At 51.1% G+C, this 27,946-nt stretch overlaps 2 protein-coding genes across 3 annotated transcripts in view; both read left to right on the top strand.

The window, feature by feature from the left end:
- The window catches only part of FAM3B (FAM3 metabolism regulating signaling molecule B), a 57,261-nt gene extending 53,199 nt beyond the window's left edge, over window positions 1-4,062 (top strand). The window contains exon 8 of the mRNA XM_087418062.1: window positions 3,929-4,062. Coding sequence (XP_087274188.1) covers window positions 3,929-4,018 — 90 coding nt within the window. The 3' untranslated portion in view covers window positions 4,019-4,062. The remainder of the gene's footprint in view (window positions 1-3,928) is intronic.
- A 5,369-nt stretch (window positions 4,063-9,431) lies between these two features.
- The window catches only part of MX2 (MX dynamin like GTPase 2), a 41,669-nt gene continuing 23,154 nt past the window's right edge, over window positions 9,432-27,946 (top strand). The window contains exons 1-4 of one of the 2 annotated variants that reach the window (XM_087418061.1): window positions 9,432-9,707; window positions 20,099-20,411; window positions 21,009-21,201; window positions 23,068-23,205. In XM_087418061.1, coding sequence (XP_087274187.1) covers window positions 20,163-20,411; window positions 21,009-21,201; window positions 23,068-23,205 — 580 coding nt within the window. In that variant the 5' untranslated portion in view covers window positions 9,432-9,707; window positions 20,099-20,162. Of the gene's footprint in view, window positions 9,708-9,742; window positions 9,892-20,098; window positions 20,412-21,008; window positions 21,202-23,067; window positions 23,206-27,946 lie in introns of those variants that run through there. The other variant, XM_004429709.3, reaches the window with a different exon arrangement.

Here is a 27,946-nt window from a genome sequence, read left to right as displayed (position 1 = left end):
GCATGCTCAGAAGCCTTTCTTGGCCCCACTACCTGCTGAACTGAATTTTGAAATGCAAGCTGATTCCAGTTTTATAAGGGAGGAGGAACCTGAGACCCACAAACTGAGAAATAAACAAGGTGGAGTCTGACGTGAGGTAACCTGGGTTTGGACCTAGACTCAGTCATCCCCGAGACTCAGCACACGTCGTCACTGTCATCACCTCCAGCGTGGTCTTTGTCTTGGTCCCTGGTGAACCAGAGCTCAGACCCTTGTCGCCAGCCCAGCTGATCCCTTCCTAGTCTTCTCTCCATGCTGTATGTGCTCAACACGCCAGGGAAACCACCGCAGCCTTTGCCCTTGCGGGAGATCAGAATTGGCCACCCTGGGGCCGGCCCCGTGGCTTAGCGGTTAAGTGCGCGTGCTCCGCTGCTGGCGGCCCGGGTTCAGATCCCGGGCACGCACCGACGCACCACTTCTCCAGCCATGCTGAGGCCGCGTCCCACATACAGCAACTAGAAGGATGTGCAGCTATGACATACAACTATCTACTGGGGCTTTGGGGGGAAAAAATAAATAAATAAAATCTTTAAAAAAAAAAAAAAGAATTGGCCACCCCAAAATGTGTCTCTTTGCCTTGATTATTTTTAAGAACAAAAGACTCTGAAGGAAACTTTGGCCTTCCCCCTAACTGCCTAAAAGAATTTAAGATGGAAGGCCTGTACCAGGAAGGAGCTAATACTACAAGATAACTATAGTATATAATGTAAAATAAGTGTGATAAGAAAAGCACCAACAAGCCCATTTTATCGAAATTCTGTCTCTAGGGCCACATTCTCAAACATTTGCTTCTCCATCTCCATGTGAATTGCCTTCCTCCCTTCTGAAGTCCCAAACCCACACCCCCAACATCCTCCTTTGTCTTTAGCTGAAGATAGTATTTAAGATGAGAACCTCTGCCATTTTGGCAAGTTGCTTAGTTTTACCTGAGTTTCTCCCATGTATACATGTTATTAAACTTTGTTTTATTTTCTCCTGCTAACCTGCCTTTTTAATTATTTGACCAGCCATAAGAACCGTAAGGGAAAGGGTGAGGGGGATTCTCCCTCTTCTCCTACACCCTCCTCCACCCACTGCAGAGCTTTCCCATGCTTGGCCATTTGCTTATGTCTCCCTCCATCCTGAGTGTGCTTTCCCCAAAGTCTCCTTCAAGATCCAGTGTGTCGGGGAGGAAAAATTTCCCTTCTACCCTTCTAGGTTCTGTGGCTGGCCTAATAATTAAGTTGACATTATACAGATCAACAGGAGAAAAACAAACTGAAGTTTACCATGTATACCTCCTGTATACATGGGAGAGACTCAGGAAAACTGAGTAACTCTCTGAAATGGCCGAAGCCACCACCTTAAATACCTTCTTCAGCTAAAGACAAAAGAAGACATTGGGAGTGAGGAGTCAGTTATGAAAGGTGACTAGGAAAAGCACAGCAAACAAGGGTCAGGTTGTTATGCAGATTGAAGTCCCTGCCTTCTCCATTGATGAGAGTTGCTAGAGACTGAGTCATCCCCTTCTTCCTGCTACAGCAGGGAGATACCCTTACACATGGAGATATCCTTTGTACAGGTAAATGTTTCTTACAAAGGCTAACCTCTACTTGGTTTTCAGAGCTTGTCCCATGTCTGCTGTTTCTTAAAAAAAAACCAGCCTAAAATAATCCTTATGCCAAAGAGACATATTTGGGGTGGCAAATTCTGCTCCCCTACAATAGACATATAGACCAATGAAATGGAATTGAGAGTCCAGAAATAAAAGCTCACATTTTTGGTCAATTGATTTTTGACAAGGGTACCAAAACCATTTAATGGGGAATGAATAGTGCTGAGACAACTGCATATTCACATGCAAAAGAATGAATCTGGACCCCTACCTCACACCATATACAGAAATTAAGTCAAAATGGGTCAAATAACTAAATATAAGAGCAAGAACTATTTATTAAACTCTTAGAAGAAAACATAGGCATAAATCTTTGTGAACTTGGATTAGGCAGTGGTTTATTAGATATGACACCAAAGCACAAACAACAAAAGAAAAAATAGATAAATTGCGTTTCATCAAAATGTAAAACTTTTGTTCCTCAAAGGACTCCATTAAGAAAATGAAAAGATAACCTGCAGGATGGGAGAAAATATTTACAAATAAAGGACTTATATCCAGAATGTATAAAGAACTCTTACAACTCAATAATAAAAAGACAACCCAATTTTATTTCTTTTTTTTGTGAGGAAGATCAGCCCTGAGCTAACATCCAATGCCAATCCTCCCCTTTTTGCTGAGGAAGATTGGCCCTGAGCTAACATCCTCTACTTTATATGGGACACCGCCACAGCATGGATCGACAAGCAGTGCATTGGCGGGCGCCCAGGATCTGAAGTTGCGAACCCCGGGCCACCGCAGCGGAGCACGTACACTTAATGCTTGCGCCACCAGGCCGGCCCTAGGAGACAACCCAATTTTAAAGTGCACAAAGGATCTGAATAGACATTTCATTAAAGAAGTTGTACAGATGGCCAATAAACACATGAAAAGATGCTCATCATTAGCCATAAGGAAAGTGCAAATAAAAACCACAATGAGATACCACCTCATACTCACTAGGATGGCTACAATAAAAAAGATGTAATGAGAAGTGTTGACAAGGATGTGGAGAATTTAGAACCCTCACACACTGCTGAAGGAAACGTAATAACACAGTTGCTCTGGGAAACATTCTGGCAGTTCCTCTAAAGGTTAGGCACACAGTTACCATATGACCTAACGATTCCACTCATAAATGTATATCCAAGAGAATGAAAAGACGTTCACACAAAAACTTATACATGAATGTTCATAGCGGCATTATTCACGATAGGCAAAAAGTGGAAATGACCCAAATGTCTCACTAATGGATAAAAAATGTATATATAAAATATGGTATAGCCATGCACTGGAATATTATTCAGTCATATAGAGAAATAAAGTACTGATACATGTACAACATGAATGACCTTGAAAACAGACTAAGGGAAGAAAACCAGACAGAAAAGGCCACATATTATATATTTTCTTTTATATGAAATTTCTGGGATACACAAAATCCATAGAGACAGGAAGTAGATTTGTGGCTGCCTAGGGCTGTGGGGGAAGGGGAATGACTGCTTATGGGTAAGTGGTTTCTTGTTCCAGTGATGAAAATGTTCTAACATTGATTGTTGTAATGGTTGCATATCTCTCTGAATATACTAAAAACCATTGAATTGTACACTTTGAGTGGGTGAATTTTATAGTATGTGAATTACATTTCAAAGCTGTTATATAAAAAAGGGATATGTAACTAGAATTCCAGAGTTTAGAATGCGTATTTTTTTGAAGCATTAGGTTAATGCTCCATTATCTGTGAAAGAATTAAAGATATAAAGGACTAACGTGTGTTCACGTTGATGTGAACACAGTTGTGACCCCTATGAGCTGAGCAAGAAATTCTGCAATTACCCTAAAAAATGATATAGTCCTATTACCAGGGAATTGAAAACTAAACATTACAGCTGTGCTGTCCAGTACGGCAGCTACTAGCCAAATCTGCATTTACATTTAAATTTATTAGAATTAAATAGAATTTAAAATCCAGTTCATCAGTCACACTTGTGCATTTCAAGTACTCAATAGTCAAATGTGACTAGTGGCTATTCTGTTGGATACTGTTGATTACAGAACATTCACATCATTGCACAAACTTCTAGAGCTGCATTAACACCTGGTTCAGATATTATTACAAAACACATTGAGAGGAAGTAGGTTGGAGCAAATTCCATTCTAGGAAGTGATTCTCTTTATATGACTTTGGTAATAGCTGACAAATATATGTTGATTATATTAGTGAATAAATGAAATTCTTTTCTTTGCTTTACACAGATCAACCACTCTGATAATTCAAAGAACAGATATTCTGGCTGGCCTGCAGAGATACAGATAGAAGGCTGCATACCGAAAGAACCAAGCTAACGTTGCACAGCCTTAATAAATGTGTTTTTTTATAGACAAATGCATCATGGAATGGCCCAAGAATCTTATCCAAGAGTCAATATATGATGAGTGTTTTGGGTTTGTCGCCAATCAACCAATATCTGCTAGTTGTATAAAATCTGAGCACACGGTACTGTTATGCCAGTTATGCTCATTGTTAGCAATGAGCAGGAAGACTGAGATGAATGGGAATAGTTAAAGGTAATGAAGGGATTTACCTGGAAAGGAGAGGGTTGGGGGAAGCAACCACCGTTTGCCCAGGTGTGGAGCTATTTTATGATCAGATCTAAGTGTGACCCCTGTGGTCCAGACATTCTGCAGAGAGAAAACCTTCATTCTGTTATCATCAAGCACAGCCTCGTTCCAGACAGTCATCTCTTAGGAGAATGAGCAACAATCAGAGGGCTTGGCAGAGCCACCTTGGTCAACTCCAGTTGACCCTTGAACTCTTCCTGTGGGTCCATGAACTAACTCATTCATCCTACAGATCTGGGCACCTCCTACCTTCTGCCATCAGCAGTACGGTAATGAATGGGACCCAATCTCTGCTCTCATGCAGGGTGTCACTCCAGTGGCCAGCCTTTGTTTGATGGTGTGGGGAGGGAGGAGCTCTGACAGAGTGAGCAGGGTCTGCCCTCAGGAGGGCAACTGTATACCTCAGACTCTCTAGGAGAAACATCATTAGATGCACAGATCCAAGATGCCCGTGCCCAGTGAAGTGAATCCAATGATGTGTCTGATTTGGGGTTAAAAGATGAAGTCATGCCAAGCGTCCATTGTAACCTTCCTGAGCCTAATTAACAGAAGAGCTAGGAGACTGTGATGCCAGGTTAATATTGCTTCTCTGAGCCTTCAGTTTTTCAGCTACAAGATGGAGGAATTGAGATAGATAAAATGATTTCAAGTATTTTTATCAGCAGGACTCCTTTTAAAAACATGGTAGCATATGGCACCCTGAATTTCAGCATCCTCAAAGTAAGAACGGCCCCAAATCTCAGTGGCTTACAGCAGCACTGATTTCTCCTTTATGTTACACGTGGGCCACAGGTCAGCCTCAGCTCGGCCCCGGGCGCTGGCAGCCAGGCCAGAGGAGGGTCCCTATCAGGCACGGAAGCCAGAGAGAGCGAAATCCAGCTGCCCCCACAGCTCCTGCCAGGACACAGTGTGAGCACCCCATCCCCGCCTCCTGTTGCCCAGCCATGTGGAGGTCAGCCACGTGGCAGTGGGTGAGGTGACTGTCCTCCCGCAGGGAAGGGGTGAATATGTGTCAGCGGGAACACAATGAGCGCTGAAAGCCAAGCAGTGCTCTGGCCCAGAGAGGACTGTGGGGCCTGCTGGCCTTCCTGGCAGTGGCCCCTAGGGAGCCGGGCCTCTCTCTGCAGAGGAGTCTGCAAACCACTCGATGGGATCTTGGCTCAGGCCCTGTTATAGGCTAAATTCTGCCCCCCTAAAATTCATAAGTTGAGTCCTAACACCCAGTACCTCAAAATGTGACCTTATTTGGAAATAGGGTCATTGCAGATGTAATAAGAGCAGGGTGGACCCTAAGCCAACATGACTGGTGTCCTTATAAAAAGGGGAAATTTGGACAGAGACCCACACGCAGGGAGAACACCACGCGAAGATGAAGACAGAGATTGGGGAGATGCTTTTACAAGCCAAGGGTCGCCAAAGATTGCCAGCGACCACAGAAGCTGGGAGAGAGGATGGAACAGATGCTCCCCTAGAGCCTTGGGAGGAGGCACGGCCTTGCTGACACCTTGATTTTGGACTTCTGGCCTCCAGAACTGTGAGAGAATACATTTATCTTGTTTAAGCCACTCATTTTGTGGTATTTTGTCACAGCAGCCCCAGAACACTAACATCGGCCCCTTTAGGTTCTAAACTCTTTGGTACCCCTAGGCATTTCTGTATTAAGAAAAGTGGGGAGCGTATTTATACTCTGGCAGAAATTACTGCATTTTCACAGCATTGTTGATCTTAATTCACTGTAGTAGGTGAGGCCTCATGCATTCCTGCGCAGGCTGGCCCAGGAATCCTGCCTGGGGCTGTGAAGCTCCTGTGACTCCACCCCCCATCCTGTGACTGCCCTGGGGCCCCTCCCCTCTGCTGGCCCTGCCGCTCTCACTGGGCATCCCTCCCTGGGGCGCAGGACTCTCAGTTCTCTTGTCGTGTTTCCCACCTACAGGGCACCGGGTGTGGAGACCGTCATGCCTCCCTGTGCCCCAGACGGGGGAGGCCCTCGAATACCTGTTCTCAGGATGCCACCTGCTGCTGCTCCCCTGGAAAGCCTGGAACACCTGTCAAAAAGTAGAGAACTTACTAAAAATATCTTCCTCAGTTGTAACCTGTCTATATTTCTTTCTCCAGGTTTATGTTTTCTACCTAAATTTTCATTTTATTCTATTAAATAAAATGGCGATCGGTAGAACAGCTTCCACAATATTACTATTTTTGAGATTCCTTGCCTGAGTTACGGGGTGTGGTTTAGGCTCTGTCGCAGGGTTTTCTTTTAGCAGGTCTTGTGAGAACACGTTCTAGCCCATTTCTCAGTTTTCACGAGGAAGTTCACAGCCCGGGTCCCAGCAGTGGGAGGGCTGTGGGAGCGGGCCATCCTGACCAGTCACCACTGGGCAGTTCCCTCTTCCGCGCTCCCTGCCCTCAGCCCCGAGGCGGGGACTGCTCCCTCCTCCCAGAGCTCTTTGCCTCTGCCTTCCAGCCTGGAGGTCACTCCTGGGGCAGGAAGAGGTGTCCCCCACCAGCTGCTCTCTGGGACATCCGCTTACTGGGAAACCCCTCTGGCCTTCTCTGCAGGAGTCGGGAGTCGTAACCAGTCCCCTTTCTGGGTTCCAGCTGGGAAAAGTCCAGGAAGAGGCAGCTGGGGAGCATGAGGGTCTTCACTGAAAAGGCAGCAGGATGGAGACAGTACGCAGAGAAAAGATGGACAGGCATGCGGGGAGGGAGGGATGACCAGGTGGACAGAGGCTGTGTAGGGCAGTGAGACTACCCTGTCTGATGCTAAAATGGTGGACACGTGTCATTATACGTCTGTCCAAACCCACAGAGTGTACAGCACCAGGAGGGACCCTAATGTCCTCTGTGGAGTCTGGGTGATGTGACGTGTTAATGGAAGTTCGTGGATTGTAACAAACATACCACGCTGGTGGAGGATGTTGATAGTAGGGGAGGCTGTGCGTGTGTAGGGACAGGAGTATATGGGAAGGGGCTCTGTGCCTTCACTCAATTTTGCTATGAATCTCAAACTGCTCTAAAAAATAAAGTCTGTTACAAAAGAAAAAGAAAAGGCTGCTAAGGAGACAGACGGGCAACCGCCCCAGGACGTCCTAATTGCCCAGACCTGGCCTGGAAATGTGCCTAAACACCACCATCCCCCCCACCACCACCGCCGCCGCAGGCCTCCCCAGGAGCACTCTCCACTGGGGAGAGCAGACCCTGCCCCTCCCTCTGCCGGGTGGTGGACAGAGGGGCCTGCGGTACCTGCCCCTCCCTCAGAGAGAGGGGCCAGGGCCTCCAGGCTCCGCCCCCGGGGAAGGCGGGGCATTTCCTGACTGCTCTCAGCATTTCCATTTCCAAGATTCCGGGACTTTTGACACCACAAAATCGATAACAGAGCTTGTCTCTGACGGAGGAAAGGGGTGTCACCAGCTGACACTCCAACCCCTGAGTGCACCTCTGTCTCACTGCCAGCCCCCAGGCCAGCCCCGTCGGCATCGCACAGGAGGGCTGACAACACGTTCCATGTGCCCAGCCCGCCTGGTGTGGACCCTCCGCTACTCCTCGGGCCTGCCCTGTGATGGGGGTCACGGTTGTCACCCCCACTGGTGCAGGTGGGGCCCAGAGAGTGAGGGGTCAGCGGGCTCGGACCCCACAGTGCCCTCTCTGCTACTGCGCCCTGCTGGAGCAAACACCGCCAGTTGAGAACTCTTGCCCGTCCCCAGGGTTCCATGGTTCCTCCGTCTCATTAACCCAGGAAAGGCCTGCGTGGTCTCCTTTGTGCGACTGAGGGGTCGGTCCGAGGGTGGACGCACTCTGGCTCGGACGGCTGGGGGCTTTGTGAGCACGCAGGCGTCGGCCCTTCCGCGGGGGTCGGCAGAATGGGGCCAGACAGGGTGGGCTCGGGCTGGAGCTGAGCAGATAGCAGCGCGAGAACCAGCCCTGCCCTCTGATGCTGTTCACAGTGTTCTCTCCCGGGGTTTGTCACCACCCACCAGCGGCAAAGACACCGTCCTTACAGTTTGAGTCTGCAGGGGACCCTGGTCCCTCACGGAGAGGCCATTGGGATGCGGGGCGTGCAGAAGGGGATGCGGTCTTGACGGGAGTGGCGGGGCCCCCAGCTGCGCTTGCTGCCTCCACATGAGCTAGTGTCACCCTGTCTGGCTTCTCTGGTGCCTTCGCTTGTGCCTTTCCTGGAGCAGTAGATGCGCCAGGCCTGTTACAAAGGACATCAGTGGCGAAGCAAAAAACTACCCCACTGCCAATTCGGTTGCGCAGTGCCTCCGCGCTCAGCCTTCGCCTCGCTCTCAGCCTCCGCCGGGGACTCTGGAGTGATTCGGCTCAGTGTTCGGTCCTGCGGTGCAGACCCTGAACACTGCCTCCCTGTGACCTCCTAATGGTAAAAACATTTTTTTTAAGCCTCTAAATTCCTTCTTTAAGAAACACTTGCCCACAAGGGCAGTAAGTAAAGTGAATGAGCGAAGAGATGCTCAGGATTTTTTTTCTTAATTTATAATGTTAATTTCCGTTTTGGAGATGATCGCGAGAGTGAAACCGAGACTGAGGGCTGCTGCTTCCCTTCTGCGTCATCCCACTCCCCCGCCCCCATGCTGAGGGCTCCTGGGGTTCCCAACAGTTGCGCCTTGGTGACGGGAATACCTGGCTCACCTGCGCTTGGATCACAGAGCAGGGGGACCTTGCGGACCCCTTAGGCGCATGCCCGCATTTTTGCAGATGAAGTAACAGGACCAGAAGATCACGCTGGCTCAGGGCTGAGTTCCTGGCTTGAAGCCCGCGTCTAGTGCGGGGCAGCCCTCTTCCTTTCCCACAGGGGAGCGAGAACTCTTAAAGGGTGTGGGAACTACTGGAGTGTGAGGGTATGCATTGCGCAAATGGGTCATTTTGGGAAGCTGTGGACTTACTTCCCTTCTCTGGATATTCAGCATTTAACAGGGGAGAGGGTGACATTTGCTGGTGTGGCTCAGGCTCCATGCCAGCCGGATGTCTCAGAACTTTCAGATCACATACCTGAGTAAACATCTCCATGCCCTGCACCGTCCGCTAGGGGAGCCACATCCACAGTGGCTATTAAGTTAATTAGAATTAAAAAGAATAAAACATTCAGTTCCTCGGTCACACTGGCCACATTTCAAATGCTCAGTGTGGTTCCCAAATTGGACAGCGAAGAATAGAACATTTCCATCATCACAGAAAGTCCCACGGGACAGCGCGGCTGGGTCCCTGGATCTCCAAGTGTGGCCCAGCATCAGCCTCCCCCGAAAACTTGTTAGCAATGCAGATTCTCGGCTGGCCCCTGATCTACAGCATCAGATCCTTGGAGTGGGCCCAGCCCCCAGCCCCCAGCCCTGTGGTGTGTTCACAAGCCCCCCACTCGCCGGAGACTCTGATGCAGCTTGAATCTGAGGACCACTGTGTGAGTCACCGGAAAGCGTGTCGATTTTTCGGTTTCATTTCTGTGGTCAGGCCATTAGTTTCATTTCTCTGGCTGTCGGCAAAGGGAAAATAGCGTGGGGAGGAGGGGTTCACACACCAGATAAAAGGGAATCAGAGCAAGGGAGAGATATGAGTTGCCTGGTCTCTGATCTGGAGGCGCACAGGTAAGAGTGGGCTGGTGCGGGGGTGTGTTCATGCAACAGAGGTGCCTTTTAAAAGGATTTCCCCATAAACGTGGCTTGTGCCGGAAGGCAGGAGCCATAAAGATAAGTTTCTGCAGCTGCTCCCGAGAGACTCAGAAACGCCCGTGTTGCCGCTGGCCCCCAGCCAACCCTGCATGCAGAGGGCAGATTCTAGGAGAGAAGTGGCTGGTCTGGGAGCACAGGGCGGCCCCCCTTCCCAAATCTGGCCAAAAGCCTTGTGGCCACGAAGGGGTGGATTTTGGGACACCTTTGCTGGGCATCCGTGGAGTGCACACATCCGGGCATTGGGCGGGAGCTTTGTGCCCCGGAGACATTGTGATTTATAATAAGAAATATATTAGCTGTAGTCACCATGCTGTATGTTACATTCCCATAGTTAATAATACTCTATTGCATGTTTGAAAGTTGCTAAGAGAGTAGATCTTAAAAGTCCTCATCACAAGAAAGAGTGTTGTAACTGTGTATGGAGCCCAGTGTTAACTAGACTTACTGTGGTGACCATTTCGCAATATATACAAACACTGGGGGAAAAAAGGAAATATATTATTTGGTCTTCATCCTCTTTCCTGCCACAGAACTCCTAAAACTCTTGAAATTTCCTAAGTGAAAGGAGCATTATCTTTTGTTATGTTAATGAGGTGACTTGTGGAATGCACCTTAGGATGGGGGCTGGTCGCCAGGAGAACCAGCCCTGTGATTGGAGAGTGGGCACCTCAGTCCCACCCCTGAACCCTGGGAGTGGGTCTGGAGGTTGAATCAATCTCCAATGGCCGATGATGTAATCAATCATGCCTATGTAATGGAGCCTCCATAAAAACCCCAAAGGACGGGGTTAGGAGAGCTTCCAGGTTGGTGAACACGGGGAGATTTGGGGAGAGCGGTGCTTGTGGAGAGGGCATGGGAGCTCTGCACTGTTTCCCAATCCCTTGCCCTATGCGTCTCTTCCATCTAGCTGTTCCTGAGTTATATCCTTTTATAATAAACTCATAATCCAGTAAGGAAAATGTTTATCTGAGTTCTGTGAGCTGCTCTAGCACATTATTCAAACCCAAGCAGGGGTGGTGGGAACCTCCCATCTATAGCCCATTGGTCAGAAGCACAGGTGACAACCTGGCCTTGTGATTGGCATCTGAAGTGGGCGGGATGAGGGGGCGGGAGGCGGAGCCAGCTGCTAGGACTGAGTCCTTAATCTGATACTATCTCCTGTAGATAGTGTCGGAATTGAGTTAATTGCTTGGTGGTGTCGGAAAAAAAAAACACATCGGAATTGGTGTCAGAATTGGAGCCCCAAAGCCTACGTTCAGGGCTTCAGGAGCCCCCTTGCTTGTGGTATTGGTGGCACAGGCCACCCTCAGTGGTGTGCTGGAAAGGTGGCTCTGCTGAGGGAGAGGGCACCTGATTTCTAGCATTTGTTTCTTCCCTATTGTAACATACAGTGTTAAATTATTATGCCTTCAAATTTTTAGAAAGAGACATTGATTCTACCTCTTCCCAGCAAAGGAAGGCATTTAGGGGAACAGGTTAGGTACAAACCAAGAAGTATTAGGTTCCTGGGGCTGCCGTAAGAAGCACCACAAACTCGGTGGTGTAAACAACAGAAATGTAATCTCTCCTGGGTCTGGAGGCTGGCAGTCTGAGATCAAGGTGTCAGCGGGTTTTGGTTCCTTCTGAGACTGCATAGAATCCTTCCTGGCTTCTTCCAGCTTCTGGTTGTTGCCAGCAATCCTTGGCATCACTGGGGGAGATTATCTCAGGACACTGGTGGCCTCTCCAGGTCACGCCACTAGCAGGAAGAAGAAATTCAGGCCACACGGTCTCCCATGATATGTGACCAATTCTGGAAGGTTTTGCAGGACAATCAGACTTTTATCTCTTCCCCTGTGGTTCACATAGAACCACGGGGCTAAGCCGAGGATAGAATGAAGGTTTAGACTTGGATCCGTGAGTAATAACATCTTCCTCTTTCCTGGAAGCTGCTGAAATCTCAGGGAGCCAGATTTTTCTTGTTGTATTCTGCTTTTAGGAGAAACTAATTTCCTAATTAGTATGAAAGGAGACAAAATAGTCCCACAGGTCTGTCTGGGGATCTTCCAGATTCAGCACAAGGTGCCAGGTCAAAGGAGGAGAAATTTTCTAATTAACTGCAGTGTTCTCCACTCTGCCGGCGTGAGCCTGCGCGGCTGTGGAACTCAGCAGAACCCGGGGCCAGGGCAGGTCAGGAGGCCAGGCCCCGGGCCAGGAGATGGGCCCAGGGTGCTGGGATTCTGGCTACTCAGAGCTGCTGAGACTCCTCTGGGGCTTAATGAAGGGTGTGGGAAGCTCAAAACACAAAAGAATCAAAAACAGTCCAAAGGAAGAGGCCCAGCAGGAGGCGCTGGTCTTCAAGACCACCTTTCTGAAGCCCACCCATCATCATTGATGGTGGCACTCTGCGAGGTGGTTTCAAGATCTGAATAGCTTTACTGTTTCCTCGTTATCAAAGTAATACATTGTTCATTGGAATCCCCAGTCTGTTGCCCTCCAGCTATGGGATGGTGTGCCAGTTACTTAACTTGTCTGAACTTCACTTCCTGTTTTATATAAAAATAGGGATAATGTAAATGAGATCGTGGAGCGCATATTGCTTTGTGGGGCACATGGAGAGCATAAGGAGAGACAAGCATGGCCACTGAGAATTCCACCGGACCCTCCTCCTGGCCTCTCTCTCCTGCCCGGTCCCTCCTAGTCCACCTGTCCATCTGTCTGTCCTACCACCCCATTCCCCTGCTCCTTCCTGACCTCTAGGCACACACATCCCCTTGCACCACTTCAGTGTCTCCTCTCCTCCGTGTTCACTTTCACAGCAGAGATTCCCAAACTTCCTCTGTTAGAGGTGTCTTGAGCATCTCAGTAATTTGTTCATGGTCCCCTGACGAAAAGAAATACGTAATAGTTCTATTGATTAGTTCGTTAGGTCCAAACAACTCCATAATAGTAGATCGTGTGGTGTCCAATGGATGTCTCTGTGTCCCTGGGAAATCTGAAATACCCCACAGTGTGCCCGTGAGTCTGCAAGGGTTCCCCAGGGCACTTCAGTACACAGTTTGGGAACCAGCGCTTTATAGTTTTGGTTAATTCCCTTTTTTCACCTGCACATCACTCCGGGGGCTTATCTGTGATGTAGGGAATCTGATCGCAATTTTGGGGTGCCTGCAACAGAGGGGTGCTGCCCTGCATAGCCAGCTGCAAGGCTGTCCATGTTGGGATGAAGTTGCTCTCTCATCTCCCACTCTCCCAGCTGCTCTAGACATGGGTGGACAGTGGACAGAAACACGGGGAGATTCAAGTTTGGGGGAAGGCAAGGAGGCTGAGCTCAGGCTGCACTCTTGAGCTTATGGAGTCTGTGGCCTGGGCACGAAGAGAGCTCTGGGTTCCGTGACTCATCCTCGGTCCAGCCATAGCCCCAGCTCTGTCCTCATACCGGACAGAGATCAGCACAGCGTCCATGCAAAGACGTTTCCTTGTAGGTGAGCAAAGACGCAGGTGGGGATGCCCTGGGATGGTGCAAAGCAGTTCTCTCCTTTTCCCTTCAGCTGTCCCTAGGTCCAGCCTCCGCCCCATTTGGTCTCAGGGAGCCCTCCTCTCTGGTCTTGCTCCTCCTGTCCTCTGCCATGGTCCTCTCTGCTCTCCCACCTTTTGCCCACCTTTGAGGCCACTTCTTCCTCTGGGTTGCTGGCTTGGGCTCCTGTAAGCGGATTCCAGCCCATTGCCCCTGCATGGATCTAGGTTGGTAGTTGGCGCAGGCGGGGTCCCTCTCGGATGCTGTGGGTCCTGCCCAACGGGAGGGAAGGACGGAAGGAAACCCCTCTCTGGGGGCAACCTCAGTGATACTTGTGTCAGACCAGCCATCCCTCTCCTGCCCATATGGACCCTCCCTGCTATGCTGTGCTGCTATGCTCTGAGTCTCTTGTCTTCCTCCATCTTGTCAAAGACAATTCCACGCTCCTAACTTGATAGGATCCTGCCCTATCGTGCCACACAAGAAGCCCACGTGTCTGTAGTTCTCAACACCTCAGCTCCTGGGCCTCTCTGCCTCTCCCTTCAGCTGCCATGTCTCCCCTGCCCCGGACCTCTAGCACCCAACCCCACTCTCCCCACAAAGGCAGAGAACGTACAGATTCCCAAAGACCTTCGCTTGCATGCCCTGCCCCAGGTTGTTTTAAAAAGTTGCACAATAAAACCATAAAACCCGATAAGGCTCTGGGGACAGGAGCCAAGGATCATGACAACAGCCCGAGAGAGCTGAGGGTGGCTACGATAGCCCACGATTTGGTTTGGAACCTCCTCACCACCAAGGCCAAGGGTGCATGGGAGAGATTGTCTCCTTCCCTCTTGAACAAAAGGGAGCTCTTGGTTCACCAGGAGAGCAAACTCCTCCCACTCAACCCTCTGCAAAGTAATCTGACATGTGTTTGTATAAAGGTGGTTAATATAATCTTAATCTAATTTCCTTGTGTTAAGGAGATAAGTCGATAGATATGTTATTGAGACCAATTTTACTTAAAAAAAAAAAAGCAGAGACCTTTTACATGGGATCACGGTTTCTCTTAACTCTTGCTGAAGGGCAGGCGTGACGTGAGTGGCTGCTTTGTGAAATGAATGATTCCGTGGGGGCAGTATGAGAGGGTAATGTGGTGACGGACAAAACCATCCAGCACTGGACGTGTCGAGGGCTAAACCAGAGACTCCAGAAAAATGAAGAAAAACTGAGAGATGCAAAACAGCCGTAAATAACCCAGATTTCTTTTTGGTCACCAATCAGAGGGAGGAGCGTTCTGAGAGTTTTTTCCTCTAAATCTGGGATTAGGCACCGGGGCACCTCTGATGGGGGCCTGACGGCACTTCCTGTGCTGGAAATGCTCGCATCGTCTGCGGAAGAGGAGCCGTCCCCGTATAACACCAAACACCAGCATGGCCTAGCAGGCTGCCCGTGAGGTTGGACTTGGGCATAATTAACTCTGGAGCTTCTGCTAAACAATCTTGAGGTTGCCTGTCTTCCGTAAGAGGGAACTCGGGGCTGGCTTAGAATCTGAACAGTGTAGAATCCAAAACGAACTGAAAAAGATCAGGTTAAAGGAGGCGACAGAGGCAGTGTTGCGTACAAGTAACAAGGACGGTATAATGTCCGTGGAGACCATCGTGTTTGTGGGGAAGCAACCACTCTAGGTGGGGAAACTATAATTAATTTAGCTGCTTCTGCCTCGGCCTGTAAGCAGAAGGCCATGACAGCCCTGGATCCAGGGCTGGGCTGGGAGAGGAACAGATTGCCGCGTGAACAGCTATGGGAGGCGGCACACCTGAGTCAGCGTGTCACTAACACGCCCAGAGAAGGCCTGGCAGAGTGAAGGATGGCCAGAGTGCAGTGTTGCTGGGGGGCCTCCTCGAGGGCAAGACGTCTTCCACTTCGGCTCCCCACGAGCAGTGCCCTTTTCAAGATTGTGGTGTCAGTCATCTTTTCTAGTAAAAGTCACCAGGCCAGGTGGCCAGGTCAGCATTCAGTTGAGAGACCACAGTGGTTTGGATCAAGGTGGCAGCAGCGGGGCTGGTGAGAGATGGTTAGATTCCAGATATTTTGAAGGTAGAGTCAACAAGTTTGCTAAAGGCAGGCCATGGGCTTACAGGCAAAGAGGAGGCAGGGAGGGTGGGGAGATTTTTTGGCCAGAGCCGCTAGAAGGTTGGAGTCGGCCTTAACGGAGATGTGAAGACTGGGCGGGGATGGGGGAGCATGATACTAATTTTGTTTCTAAGAAGGGACCCAGGAATACCTAAATCCTACCCTAGAACTATAGCCTTCCCAGTTGCTGCAGGAAATGTATCCATCCTTTGGTTCATTTGCTCCTGTAACCGATATGGAACGAGTGCCTGCCACGTGCTGGGTGCCATCGGCGGAGCTGGGGACTCCACAGTACTGAAGACTCAGAGTACCTGCTCCCATGGCATGACAGGTGACCATCAATAACAGACAGAGAGTGACTTTGCAGGTGCACGGACAGAGGTGAAGGGGCTCCTTCCACCCGGTGGCCCTTCTCAGGGCTCCCACGCAGGGTTCTCCTTTCACATAAGGTCCCAGGTCACTGGGGCTGACCAATCAGGAGAGCGAAAGGAAAAGGCCCTCTCTGCCTCCTTCCAGCCCAAACCAAGTGTCAGGTCTGGCACCAGCGATGCCAGGAAGGCCAGAGCACTACCCCCGCAGGATGAGGCCAGGAGGATCAGAGAGAGGCCAGGACCCCCAGCCCCGAAGGGAGCTGCATCTGGGTTTGGCTTTCTCAGACCCCCGGGAGAAAGGGGGCTGCAAAGACAGACAGAGAAAGCCTGGTACCAATCCTCCAGTCCCATCTGCCTCCTCTGGACTCTAAAATTTAAAAAAAAAAAAAATTAAAAAGAAAATCAAGAAAGACAGAGATGGGCAGGCGTCCTCCCAGTGGCGCTCGGTGAGTGTCTTGCAGGCTCTCACAGGAGGAAGAGAGCCCCCCAGCACAAGCCCAGGGCCTCAGCTCTCCCCTCCCGGGGGTCTGGCACCTGGGGAAAGGGGGTGTTGAGAAGCAGAGCGTGACCATCCTGGCACCAGCTCCCACTCTGGCAGCCACAGTGTGCCTGGCACGGGGCTAAGCCTTAAATAAGCAATCGCCTTTAACCCTCCAACATCCTCAGGAGGGGTCAGGATCCCCATTCTCTAGATGTGGAAACTGACACCCAAGGAGATTCTAGCACTTGCCGGAGGTCACACAGCTGGCCTGGCCTCAAAGCGCCCCCATGCTGAAGATATCAGCGGTAACCCTAGTTTCTAATTGGTTATCCTGTAATTGGATAACGGAGTTTATCTTAAAGAGATAGTGCTGCCACTTTTCTCTGATTCTCTTGGCCTTGGCTTAGTCACCCCCACCCCAAAAGTAGAGGTTTTTTGTGAGACAGGAGTTTGTCATAGATTTTTTGGGAAGGGATCTTGGGGGAGGAGTGGGGTCTGTGCAGGTGAACCGAGACAGGGAAGGTGGGTGCAGCCGACCCACTGAGGGCAGCTAGTGCCCCATGCCGCGTGGGCCTTCTAAGGAGCCGGGTAGGAACGTGCGCATCTGAGAGGTGGGAGAAGAGAGGTGTCACGGTCACCATGGGTCAGAGGTTTCCCCAGAGGGTTAACGTCCCGCTCCTCCAGGTTGTGCATGCTTGGGAGCCAGGCAGTGCAGGCAGGCCCCACTGCAGCTTCAGAGAAGCCCCGAGGTGAGCCCAGGGGATGTGGGCAGCCACAGGAGGCAGGTTGTGGGACCCCCACTCTCCCGTCTTCCCCCTCCCCTCACCCCTCCTTTCTCACCCGGCTGGGCGCCATCCGCCAGCTCCTGGCCCCGCATGGGTTTGAGCTCCACCACTCACAGCGGTGACCTCAGGCGAGCTCCATCTTCCCTGCACTTCCGCTTCCAGACCTGTGAATACGAGGACTTAAGAAGCTCAGGGCGGTGGTGACCAATTCAGCGTGTGAACGTGTCAAGTGTTCAGAACAGTGCCGGGCACAGAGGAAGAACTCGGGAAGTGAGGGAGTGCTGAGTCCTGCCGCCTGGCTATTGGTCCCAAACCTCCAGGACTCTGGCTGTGTGTGACCTGGCCCCTTACCCACAGCTGGCCAGGTCCTTCATTGCACCTGGTCTCCTTACCTGCATGGATATTGATCACGTCACTCCACAGCCTTCCACAATACAACCCACATCTCTGGTCATTTCCCCTCACTCCCTCCCCCATAGTCACACTGTCCTTCTTCCTGTTCCCTGAACTCATCCTGACCTCAGGACCTTTGCACTTACAGTTCTTCTGCCAGGAAGGCTCCTCCCTGGGTCCTTCCTGGGAAGGTTTGCGCCTCTGCTCATTCCATTTCCCGTTCACAGGTGTGCCCTCAAACAGACCTTCCCTGACGCTTGTTCAGGGAAAACAACACCCAACCCATAATCTCTAGCCCACTACCTGTCTTTCTTCCAGACACTCGAGCGTCACCTGGAGTTACATTATTGTAGCGTTCTCTGTGGGTCGGCTTATTTGTTTGGGGGTCTCCCTGCTAGAATGTATGTGCCAGGAGCAGGGACTTTATCTGGCTTGGTCTCCACCTTACCTCCACAGCAGGAAGTGCCTGGCACATGGTGGGTTGTTGTGTTAGCTTAATTCATTTGCTTGGGCCACCATAACGAAGCGCCATAGGCTGGGGAGCCTACACAACAGAAGTTTATTTTCTCACTGTCCTGCAGGACAGAAGTCCAGAATCAAGGTTGGTTCCTCAGGGTGGGTTCCTCCAAGGCCTCTCTCCTTGGCTTGTAGATGTCATCTTCTCTCTGTGTCCTCACATGGTCGTCCCTCTGTGCGTTTCTGTGTCCTAGTCTCCTCTTCTCATAAGGACACCAGTCCTATGAGATTAGGGCCCACCCTAGTGACCTCATTTTACCTTAATCACCTCTAGAAAGGCCATATCTCCAAATAGAGTCTCACTCTGAGGTGCTGGTGGTTAGGACTTCAACATATGAATTTTGGGTGGACACAATTCAGCCCATAATGTCCTCGACACATATTTGTTGAACGACTGAATAAACGAATGAACTAAACCTCATTTTTTTAAGTAGGTCATGGCACACAAAGTTGTGAATGTGCACGTCCAGTTTGAGGAAAGGCAAAGTGTTTGGAGAGATGCTATAAACACAGAGAGGTAGGTTGGGACCACACTTTTGAGGGACTTTGTCCTGAAAAAAGGTCTCAGAGGTTTTTAGAAAGGATAGTGACTGATGAAATCGGGGGGTTAGAAAGAAAGAAAGTAAAGAAGTGCACATATGCACCATGTCAGAAACAAGGGAGGAAGGGCTGGGCTGAGGGGTTTCAGCTGGATAAGGAGCATCAGTGGACTTCCCAGAGGCCAGCTGATGGGGAGGAGCCGACCTCCAGACCTTAGTCCTTTCCCACTCGATTAGTCTCCTGGGGCTGCCGTAACAAATTCCCCAAGCTAAACCACAGGGCTTAAAACAACAGAAACTTACTCCCTCACAGTTCCGGAGGCCAGATGTTCCAGATCAAGGTGCCAGCAGAGCTGGTTCCTCCTGGAGGCTCTGAGGGAGAATCCATTCCCAGTTTCTCTCCTAACTTCTGGTGGCTCCTGGCAGCCCCCGGTGTTCTTCAGTTTGCGGCAGCCTCCCTCCAGTCTCTGCCTCTGTCTTCACATCGCCCTCTCCCCTGCGCGTCTCTCCATCTCAAATCTCCTTCTGCAGTCTCTTATTGCATTTAGGGCCCACTCTCATCTCCAGACCCTTACCTTAATCAAAGCTGCAAACCCCGTTTTTCCAAAGAAGGTCACAGTCACAATTCCGGGTGGACAGGCATCTGGGGGGCGGGAAGGTGCACACCATTCAACCTGCTGTGTCTACTTCGTTCCTAGAGAGGAGGGGCCGTGTAATTCAGAGCAGGAAGAGGTTCATGTCCAGAGTTGCCCAGCTCGGGTCAGACTCCTGACTTAGGCCAGTAACTGGGCTCCCTGTACTTCAGTTTCCTGACCTGGAAAATGCAGAGAAGGAGCTAACACACAAGGCTGTTGTGTAAACGCAATGAGTGTCTTAGAGCAGCGCTGAGTGAGGCCAGCAGTCCACACGCCCGCAATTTCTGACAGTGCTGGTTTGATCTGACATAGGCCACCGACATTGAGAAGCAAGAGACCCAAGCCCCGCTTCTCCCAGACCCCCAGCAGCCCGACCGGGTCAGGGGGAGAAACGGCGACAGCAGGGGGGGGACTGGCTTCCAGCGGGCCCGAGAGATGCCACCTCTCATCTCTCCATGCCTAACGGTCCCCTGTCCCGTCCTGAGCCACAGGTGACACAGAGCCCATCAAAAGCAACAGAGGAACATTCAAACTTTCCTGTGGAAACGTGGAATCCACTGCCCCTTGTCTCCAAGCCCTCGGGGCCCAGAGAAACCCCACTTGTTCTCTGTGCCTGCTTGTGCCAACAGCCCCTCCTGCAGACAGGGGGCCTCACTGGGCTACTGGTCCCCACTGTATCTGTGTGCAGATGGAGGGGGTGTTGGGTTGGGCTCAAGCTGGGGCTGGCACAGGTGCAGCCTGGGGGAGGACCGCTTGGTGGTGTTTGGGTCACTCTCCCATCTTGTGTCTTTGCAGAGCTTTCCAAGAAGATTGGAGGAGCTGAACCACGGGGACACCAGCTCTGAGTGGGAGACGGCTGATGCGTAAGGCGCCCAGGTTTTCGCCGCGCCAGAAACACAATTCGTTGTCTTCCCAACACCATCCAAAAAAAGAAATGGATTCCTTCCAGCAACAGCCACCGACCCCTGGTAGAGCAATAGGACAAATGCTGATTCCCCCAGAGCAGCAGGTGGGAGAGAAGGACTCAGTGTACCTCACCAAGGACTTCAACCAGCTGATGTTGAACCCTGAGCTGCCAGGAGGAAACAGGGGCCAACAGAGGACAAAGGTAAGTTAGGAAGGGTGCATTCCAGCCACCACCCGGAGGAAGGACGGTGTGTCGCTGTGGGTGAGCCCACCAGCCCCAACAGCACAGCTGTTGTCCCCCAGCACCCCCGGGCACGCCCAACAAGTACCAGGGACATACCCAGTCTCTGGGACAGCAATGACCTTCTTCGACATGAGTCTTGGGGCTTCTGCTCCACATACTGGAGTCTCCTTCCCGGAAGCTTTTCCTCCAGATATTTCTGATGCTATCACCACTGCCAACCCACCCCCACTCTCCATCCTACCCCAGCTCCACAGCCCCAAGGCCCAGCTCCTCCCTCCCTCTGGCTGGGAGCTCCCACCTCTTGGCACGCCCACCTCTTGGTGGAGGTGCTCATCAGGCGCCTCCACCCCCAGCCAAGCATCGCCCCCCATCAGCAGAAGCAAAGCCTCAAGAGGAACAGGACACAGGGACCTCCCCGAGGCATATCTAGATCTTCCTCTCACCCTCCTGTCTGCAACCAACATGAGTAGATGCACAAATTCTGCCACGAATTCCCCCACAGCGGTGGGAGCCCTATCAGAGGCCAAGGCGTGAAGTCCATTCTGCCTCTTCCAGGGGCCCGAGAACAACCTGTACAACCAGTACGAGGAGAAGGTGCGCCCGTGCATCGACCTCATCGACTCCCTTCGGGCCCTGGGCGTGGAGCAGGACCTGGCCCTGCCCGCCATCGCTGTCATCGGGGACCAGAGCTCGGGCAAGAGCTCTGTGCTGGAGGCTCTGTCGGGAGTCGCCCTTCCCAGAGGCAGTGGTAAGCATGGACAGACGGGCCAGCTTCACCCCGCAGGGAGCAGCCAGCCACCTGCGAGCCACAAAGCATCCGTGGGGTACCAGTGGTTTCAGAGACAGGCCCCTGGGAAGGCACCCAGGAGGGCAAATCCTCCAGGCCCTGACGGCTGAGGTCTGGAGAGCACAGCCTGGGCAGGCGGCCCTGGATGTGATGTGCTAGCCTCTCTCACATGTCTGTAGCCATCGCTGGGCCTGTATCAGTCCGAGTCTGGGGACCTTGTGGTTTCTTTCTGTGGTCTCGGTAAGAGTGTAGAAGCATTTTTTCTTTGATGGTGTTAAATCCATAAGTTTCAGGTGACCTGTGAAGTCTTTTTGAAGACTTGTCTCAATGCTTTGAAAAGCTGTTAGCCGGGATTATGGTGTGATAAGACACAATGTTTTCCGTTAAAAATTTTCAAGGGCCAGCCCCAGCGGCCTAGTGGTTAAGTTCAGTACACTCTTTAGCAGCCCAGGTTCAGTTCTCGGGTGCGGACCTACACCACTCGTCTGTCAGCGGTTGTGCTGTGGCAGCGGCTCACATACAAAAAGAGGGAGATTGGCAGTGGATGCTAGCTCAGGGTGAACTTTCCTCAGCAAAAAAAAAAAAAAAAAAATTTAAAGTGTGTGTGTAGAGTTAAGAAGCTATACATTTACAATTTAATAAAATAATTATAGAGGAAAAAAAGAAGGAAAGAGATGGTATCCTCAGAGTGGGTAGAGGGAGGCCCCGTCCCCCTTCCCTCTCTTGCTCCCATCTCCTGCCAGCACTACCCATCGGCCAAACCCAACCACAGCCCAGGGGCCGGGAGGCACTGATGCCTCCTGCCAGGGCTGCTTCCCGGGCACAGAGGAGACTGTGCAATGCTGGAGGGCTGCCCAGATCCTGCAGGGCTCCTGACAACAGCTGCCACACTAGGCGTCTGGCCTGTTCTCCCTCCCGGCCACAGGCAGCCTGGTCCTCTACTCCAGGGTGTCCTGTAAGATCCCCGTCAGCCCAGGTGCCTGATGCATGGGAGAGTATGAGTCTGGGGCAGTCGCTCCTCCTCTCTGCCCTGGGTTCGGTGTTTTGGGGAGAGGTGCTACAGGTTGGAGAGTCTGGATGCCAGTGCAGCCAGGGACAGGCGTGTGACCCTGGGCAAGTCCCCAGGCTGGACGAGGAGATGACACCTCCCTTCCAGGGTAGTGCTCCTTCACAGCCCTTCACAACAGAAGCCCCAGCCCCGAGAAGCTCAGGCCGGTCCAGCCTTCTCAGCTCCAGCTGCATAGGGAGGTTCCTATCCTCCTGCTGGGCGACAAACGCACCTTTAGAATTTCCACGGCCCCCTCCTGCGGGATGTCCCGCCTCTCCCCCAGGCTCTCGCTGCCTTCTCCCTGTACCCTCCAACCTTGAGCATGAGGGAGCCTTGGGTAGGTCTTACTGCTTCACATTTCCGTCTGCTGCCCGTCCCTGGGCCACCACCTGGACAAAGGCAGGTCCGACCCAGGCCCGCGGTGCTGACCCCAGCCTAGGAGGACTGGGGGGCTCTGAGATGTGCAGGAGCCTCGACTTCCGCTTGCGTGACTTACGGAGCAGTGTGGAGGGCCTGTGGCCGTGGTCAGCCTGGAGGCGCTCGGTGACCACCCAGAGCAGGGCACTGGCCACAGCTGTAAGTGCTTCCTGTCCCCAAGCCCATGCTCCTTTGTACCCACCCAGTCCAGGCCCCTTCACGTACCACCGGGCCCTAGAGGGACAGAAATTTCAGAAGAGGCCTCTGGGGACACTGGGGCAGCTCCTTGGTGGCTAAGACCGGACACCTGAAAATGCTTCTTTTTAAAGGAAACTTAGGGTGTTTGGGAATCTCTCTCTCAGGAATTGTAACCAGGTGTCCCCTGGTGCTGAAATTGAAAAAGCAGACGCACGAGTGCGTGTGGAGGGGGAGGATCAGTTACCGGAACGTGCAACTCCAGCTGCAGGACCCCTCCCAGGTGGAGAAGGAGATCTACAAAGGTAGGACCCACGCGGGCTCTGCAGGTGCGGCTCCGTGGCTGCTCCTCCTCCTCCCCAGCGGGGCTTCTTCAGGTCCCCCAGGGAGCACGCTGTCTCTTCCTTCCAGGCTTTTCCATGTGCTGGCCCCCCTGTCTCCCAAGCTATCCCCTCCTTTCACCTGCCTAATTCCTGCTCTGCCTTTGGGTCTCAGTTTACCCATCCCTCCTCCAGGATGTGTCTCCCACAGGACCCCCAGCCCTAGCCCACGGCCCAGCTGTCTCGGTCACCACTGTCATGAGACCCTGCTCTAACCCAACCATGGCTGGCCACCTTGTGGCCACGTGTCCACACAGCGTCCCCCAACACCGATCCCCCCCACCTGTCGTTCCTAGAAGCACAGCCGGTGAACAAACTTGACCAATGCATGAGATTAGTGTTAGGTAAGGACGGGAGGATCAAGAGGCTCAGTTGCCTGTGGAGTCCACTTCCGTACCCCTCGGAGGGGCCCCTGGCGGTCCCCCCCTCTGCAGCCCTGCCTGCCCACGTCCCTGAGCCTGCCCAGCCCTCCCTGTGTGGCTTCTCCCCTGTCCTGCTCCCATACTGGTCTCAGCCAGGCAGGAAAAAAGTAACCCGGATCCTAAGAGGAATCTCTGCAGCGATGACCTCAGTTCCAGGGAGACGGGCTTTTCGCATCACTAAAGAGCAACTCTGTATTTGAGGGGGAGGCCTTTCCATGACTTTCTGGGCTCCACGCCCAGAGAACCCCGTGTCTGCAGGCCTTAAATGCCTCACTGGAGCGATCTCTTCCAAAATGGAGAAGTCCTGCCCGCAATACGGGCGTTCACCCCCGAATACAGAAGCTGCTTGAGACCTTTAGTTGGCATGTATTTAGCTTCAAAGTATAAAAGCTCTGCACCCCTGCTGTGCCCACCACAGCTGTCGTGGGGCTGCCATGGTGCCACACACACCCTGCAGCATTCTTTGACATCTGTCCTGACTCTGTGGGCATGACCTGGAGGGCTGGGTGCTCTTGGAACCCCTAGGGGAAATCCAGCACGTTGTGGGTGCGTGCTTGGTAAGTGTTCCGTGTAAGGATGAACGATGAGCAGGCCATGGCTAAGGCATCTTTAGAACAGCATCTCAGAACTTCCAACCGCTGCTGGTGGGAGTGTAAATTGGTGCAACCACTTTGGAAAACCGGCAATATCAGCTAAGCTGGAGGTGTACACACCCTATGATGCTCCAGTACTCCACTCCTGAGTATACTCCCAGCCATAATGCTCACCAAAAGACAGGTTCTCGAATGTTCCTAGCAGCACTATTGTGATAACCCCACCCTGGAAACGACCCAAATGTCCATCCACGTGCAATGGATCAGGCAATGTTGCATGTCCACTGGGTGGAATAACACAGATATGAAGATGAACACCCTCAGCTACAAGCACCAATGAGGGCGACTCTTACAAATGTGGCATTGAGTGAAAGGAACCAGACACGAGGGAGTCCATGTTTTACAACTCCATTTATAATTAGGCGGGGCCACATGAAATTGCTGTTCTGGTAGGTCAAAAGTGGTCGTACATCAGCAAATTCATTTGGCTCAACCAAGTATAAAGTACGAAGATGGCAGAAGGGATGGATGCTGTCAGGGGTCAGGATCATGGTTACTCTTCATGGGGGCTAATGACGAACAGGGAGCGTCGGGGCCTCTGGGAGCTGGCCGTGTTCTGTTTCTTGATCCAGGTGTTGATTACACCTGTGTGTTCAGCCTGTGAAACTCACCAAGCCACACGCTTAGGATGATGGGTACTTTTCTGTGGGTACGTTATACTTCAATAAAAAGTCGCAAAAATCATATCTTAAATAGTGATTCTGAAATGATAATTAAAGCAGGAAAAGTATGCGAAGGAGTAAGCCTGGTTTTCAACGTGCCCCCCGATCTAGCGCTAAAGATTAGGCAATTAATTGGAACTGTTGCTTAAGCTACCTCCCTGTTTCTCAGATCAGAGTTGTCCCCGAATATAGGTGGAATTATGTAATTGCCCACAGATTTCATTGCTGGTGCCCTGGAAAGACACCAGCGTTTCTCTTCTCATCTGACCGAGGCCCAGCTGTCCGCTTGAGCGGGGTGTACTCAGTGCCCCTAGGGCAGGCACTTCGTAACTTACAATGTCCTAGCACTCCTGGAGGTCACAACCACACCACCTTCCCGGGGACCCTTTACCTAAAGCTTTGGAGTCCATCAAAATGGATCCTCTCCCCGGTCCCATAGCCATTGTCAGGCAGAATTGGTCACAAATAAGTTGCTCTGTCCAGCGAGTTTATTGTGTCCCAAGTGTGGCTTGATGACTACCAGGCAAGGCTGCTGGAGAGAGAAGTGTCTTCCAGCCCTGATATTCCAGGATTCACTTTCTGTTCCATGGGGATACAAAGGCAAATTCTGAGAGGGGAAGGAATGTGGGAGGTGTTGAGGATACAGGATACCCTTGGAGACAAAGCAAGTAATTGGGGTGGCCCAAGGCAGCATTGTCCTTATGTTTCCATGCCTCCTCTGGAGCTGGTGACCAAGGTCTCTGTGTCCTCGTCTTGTCTTTGGCATGTGTATTCTACCTATCTGATTTTTGCCGTCAATGTCTTCCCCTCACCCAGATCATCCTGGGCTTCAACTCATTGCAAGATTTTAACAGGTCCCCTAGGTCCTGGCTTCTCAGCGTGGTTCCTGGTCTGCAGCAGCGACATCAGCTGGGGATTTATTGGAATTGCAGAATCTCAGGCCACACCCCAGACCTGCTGAATCAGAATCTGGACTTTATCCAGACCCCTGATGGGTCATATGCACTTAAATTTTGAGAAACCCTGCTCAGAGCAGGACCAGCTACATGATTTAGGGGGCTCAGTGCAGAATAAAAATGCAGAGCCCCTCATTCAAAATTATTAAGAATTTCGAGATAGCAAAGCAGACTATTAAACCAAGAGTGTGTCCTTCTGAGCACAGGGCCCTGGGTGACTGCCCACATCACACACCCGTGAAGCAGGTCCTGGTTCTGAGCTCCTGTGCAGAAAATATCTTAATTGGTCCATTTTCTGGTTTTGAAAATGAAAAGCCTCTGGGAAGACTCAAGATTTTCCCATCCCACCTACAGGGGCATGATTCTAGGAAGGGGTGAGACACTCCTGACCTGGCTGGGGCCCAGTGCCCACCCGTGGGCATTTGGACATCACCGTGAGTGAGCAATACCCAAGTGAACTGAGTGCAGGGCGGTGGAGTTCAGAAATGGTGGTGGAAGTGGGGCTGGGGAGACTTCCTGAGCTCTACTTCCATCCCCTCCTTCTGGCCTTGAGATTTGCTCTGTGGAAGGTCTCGTGGAGATCCCCAGAGCTCAGTTCTCCATGTCGCTTCTCCCAGTCATGTCTGTCCTTTCCCACCACCGAGACTTGGGTTGTAGGTGTGATGGAAACTCTCTGCCGATGGCACTGAGGGACCATTTTTATTGACATTTGGATTTTCATTGTCAACTACGCATGCCTTCTGATTTCCGACCCAGAGACCCCTGTCAATTGGTCCCACACCACGAGAGGGTCAACTGTCCTTCTGCACCAGCAGAGTTCAAGTCCAGCTCAAAAAGAAAATTATTTTTTTTGCCTTTGAACACTATTACAGATAGTTTCTATCATACCTATTACATAAGTTATTTTAAAAACTTTTAGATTATATGTGGCATGCAGAAAAACCCAGACACAACCAGACCTTCCACCACACTGGTTAAATGTTGTCTCTGGTCCCATGGGAATGAGGAATTTGAGACACATAATCAAATCACTATGTATTGTATATATGTAGTTTGGCATATATATTAGCTATGCAATAAATTATATGTAGTTCTCAAAAAGAAATCCTTTATACCTCCTATGAAGAATATATATTGGGAAATAATCCATTTTCAGATAGAATATAAGGGAAGAAATAATTTTCCTTCCCTTCTGCTTCTCAGGAATTCCTCTTCCTTTTCCCCATCCCTTCCTTCGACACCTCTTACCCACCAATGGACGGCACTGTAGGATTGCTGCAATAATAGTTCATGACCAAAGATAAATGACAAATGGTGTTAAACAGTGACAATACCTGTTATTGATGTGGCACGTTTGCTCAGGTGATCTTGTTCAGCCCAGGGTCCTGCTCCCTTGAGTTTCTCTGCAGTCCCTCCACAGACCCTGGGGGGCTGGCAGTTGATGTTGGGAGGTTCCCCCCTCTCAGGGGCTGCTGAGCTCCAGACTGACCCCAAGCCTTAGATTAGCCCTGCTCCCAACAGACAGGAGATGAGCAGAGGGTTTCTCATGAGGTAGCTTGGAGTGGAGAGGTGTCTACACTGCCCATAAACACACTCCACAATGGAATTTAGTGTGTGGTGTTGGTCATATGTGTTTATGTGCATATGTTAGTGTGTGTGTATGTATGTGTATGTGTTAGTGTGTGTGTGTGTGTGTGTGTGTGTATGTTACAGAGTTAGATACAGAGAGGCAGAAGACACACTGTAATACTGTCCTAGGGCTAATCTAAAGGTTTTATATATATACACACATGAAAGTAATATATACCTGTATTAGTTATCTATTGCTACATAACAAATTACGACAAAACTTAGCATCTTAAAACACATTTATTCTCTTACACAGGTGTGTGAGAGTCAGCAATTGTAGCACCTCAGCTAGATGGTTCTTGCTCAAGGTCTCTGATGAGGCTGCAGTGGAGATGTCAGCAGAG

Source organism: Ceratotherium simum, chromosome 27 (genome assembly GCF_057802395.1).
Source record: "Ceratotherium simum simum isolate JZ-2026a chromosome 27, ASM5780239v1, whole genome shotgun sequence".
Classification (NCBI taxonomy): Eukaryota; Metazoa; Chordata; class Mammalia; order Perissodactyla; family Rhinocerotidae; genus Ceratotherium; species Ceratotherium simum.
This window is presented reverse-complemented; position numbering and strand designations above follow the sequence as displayed.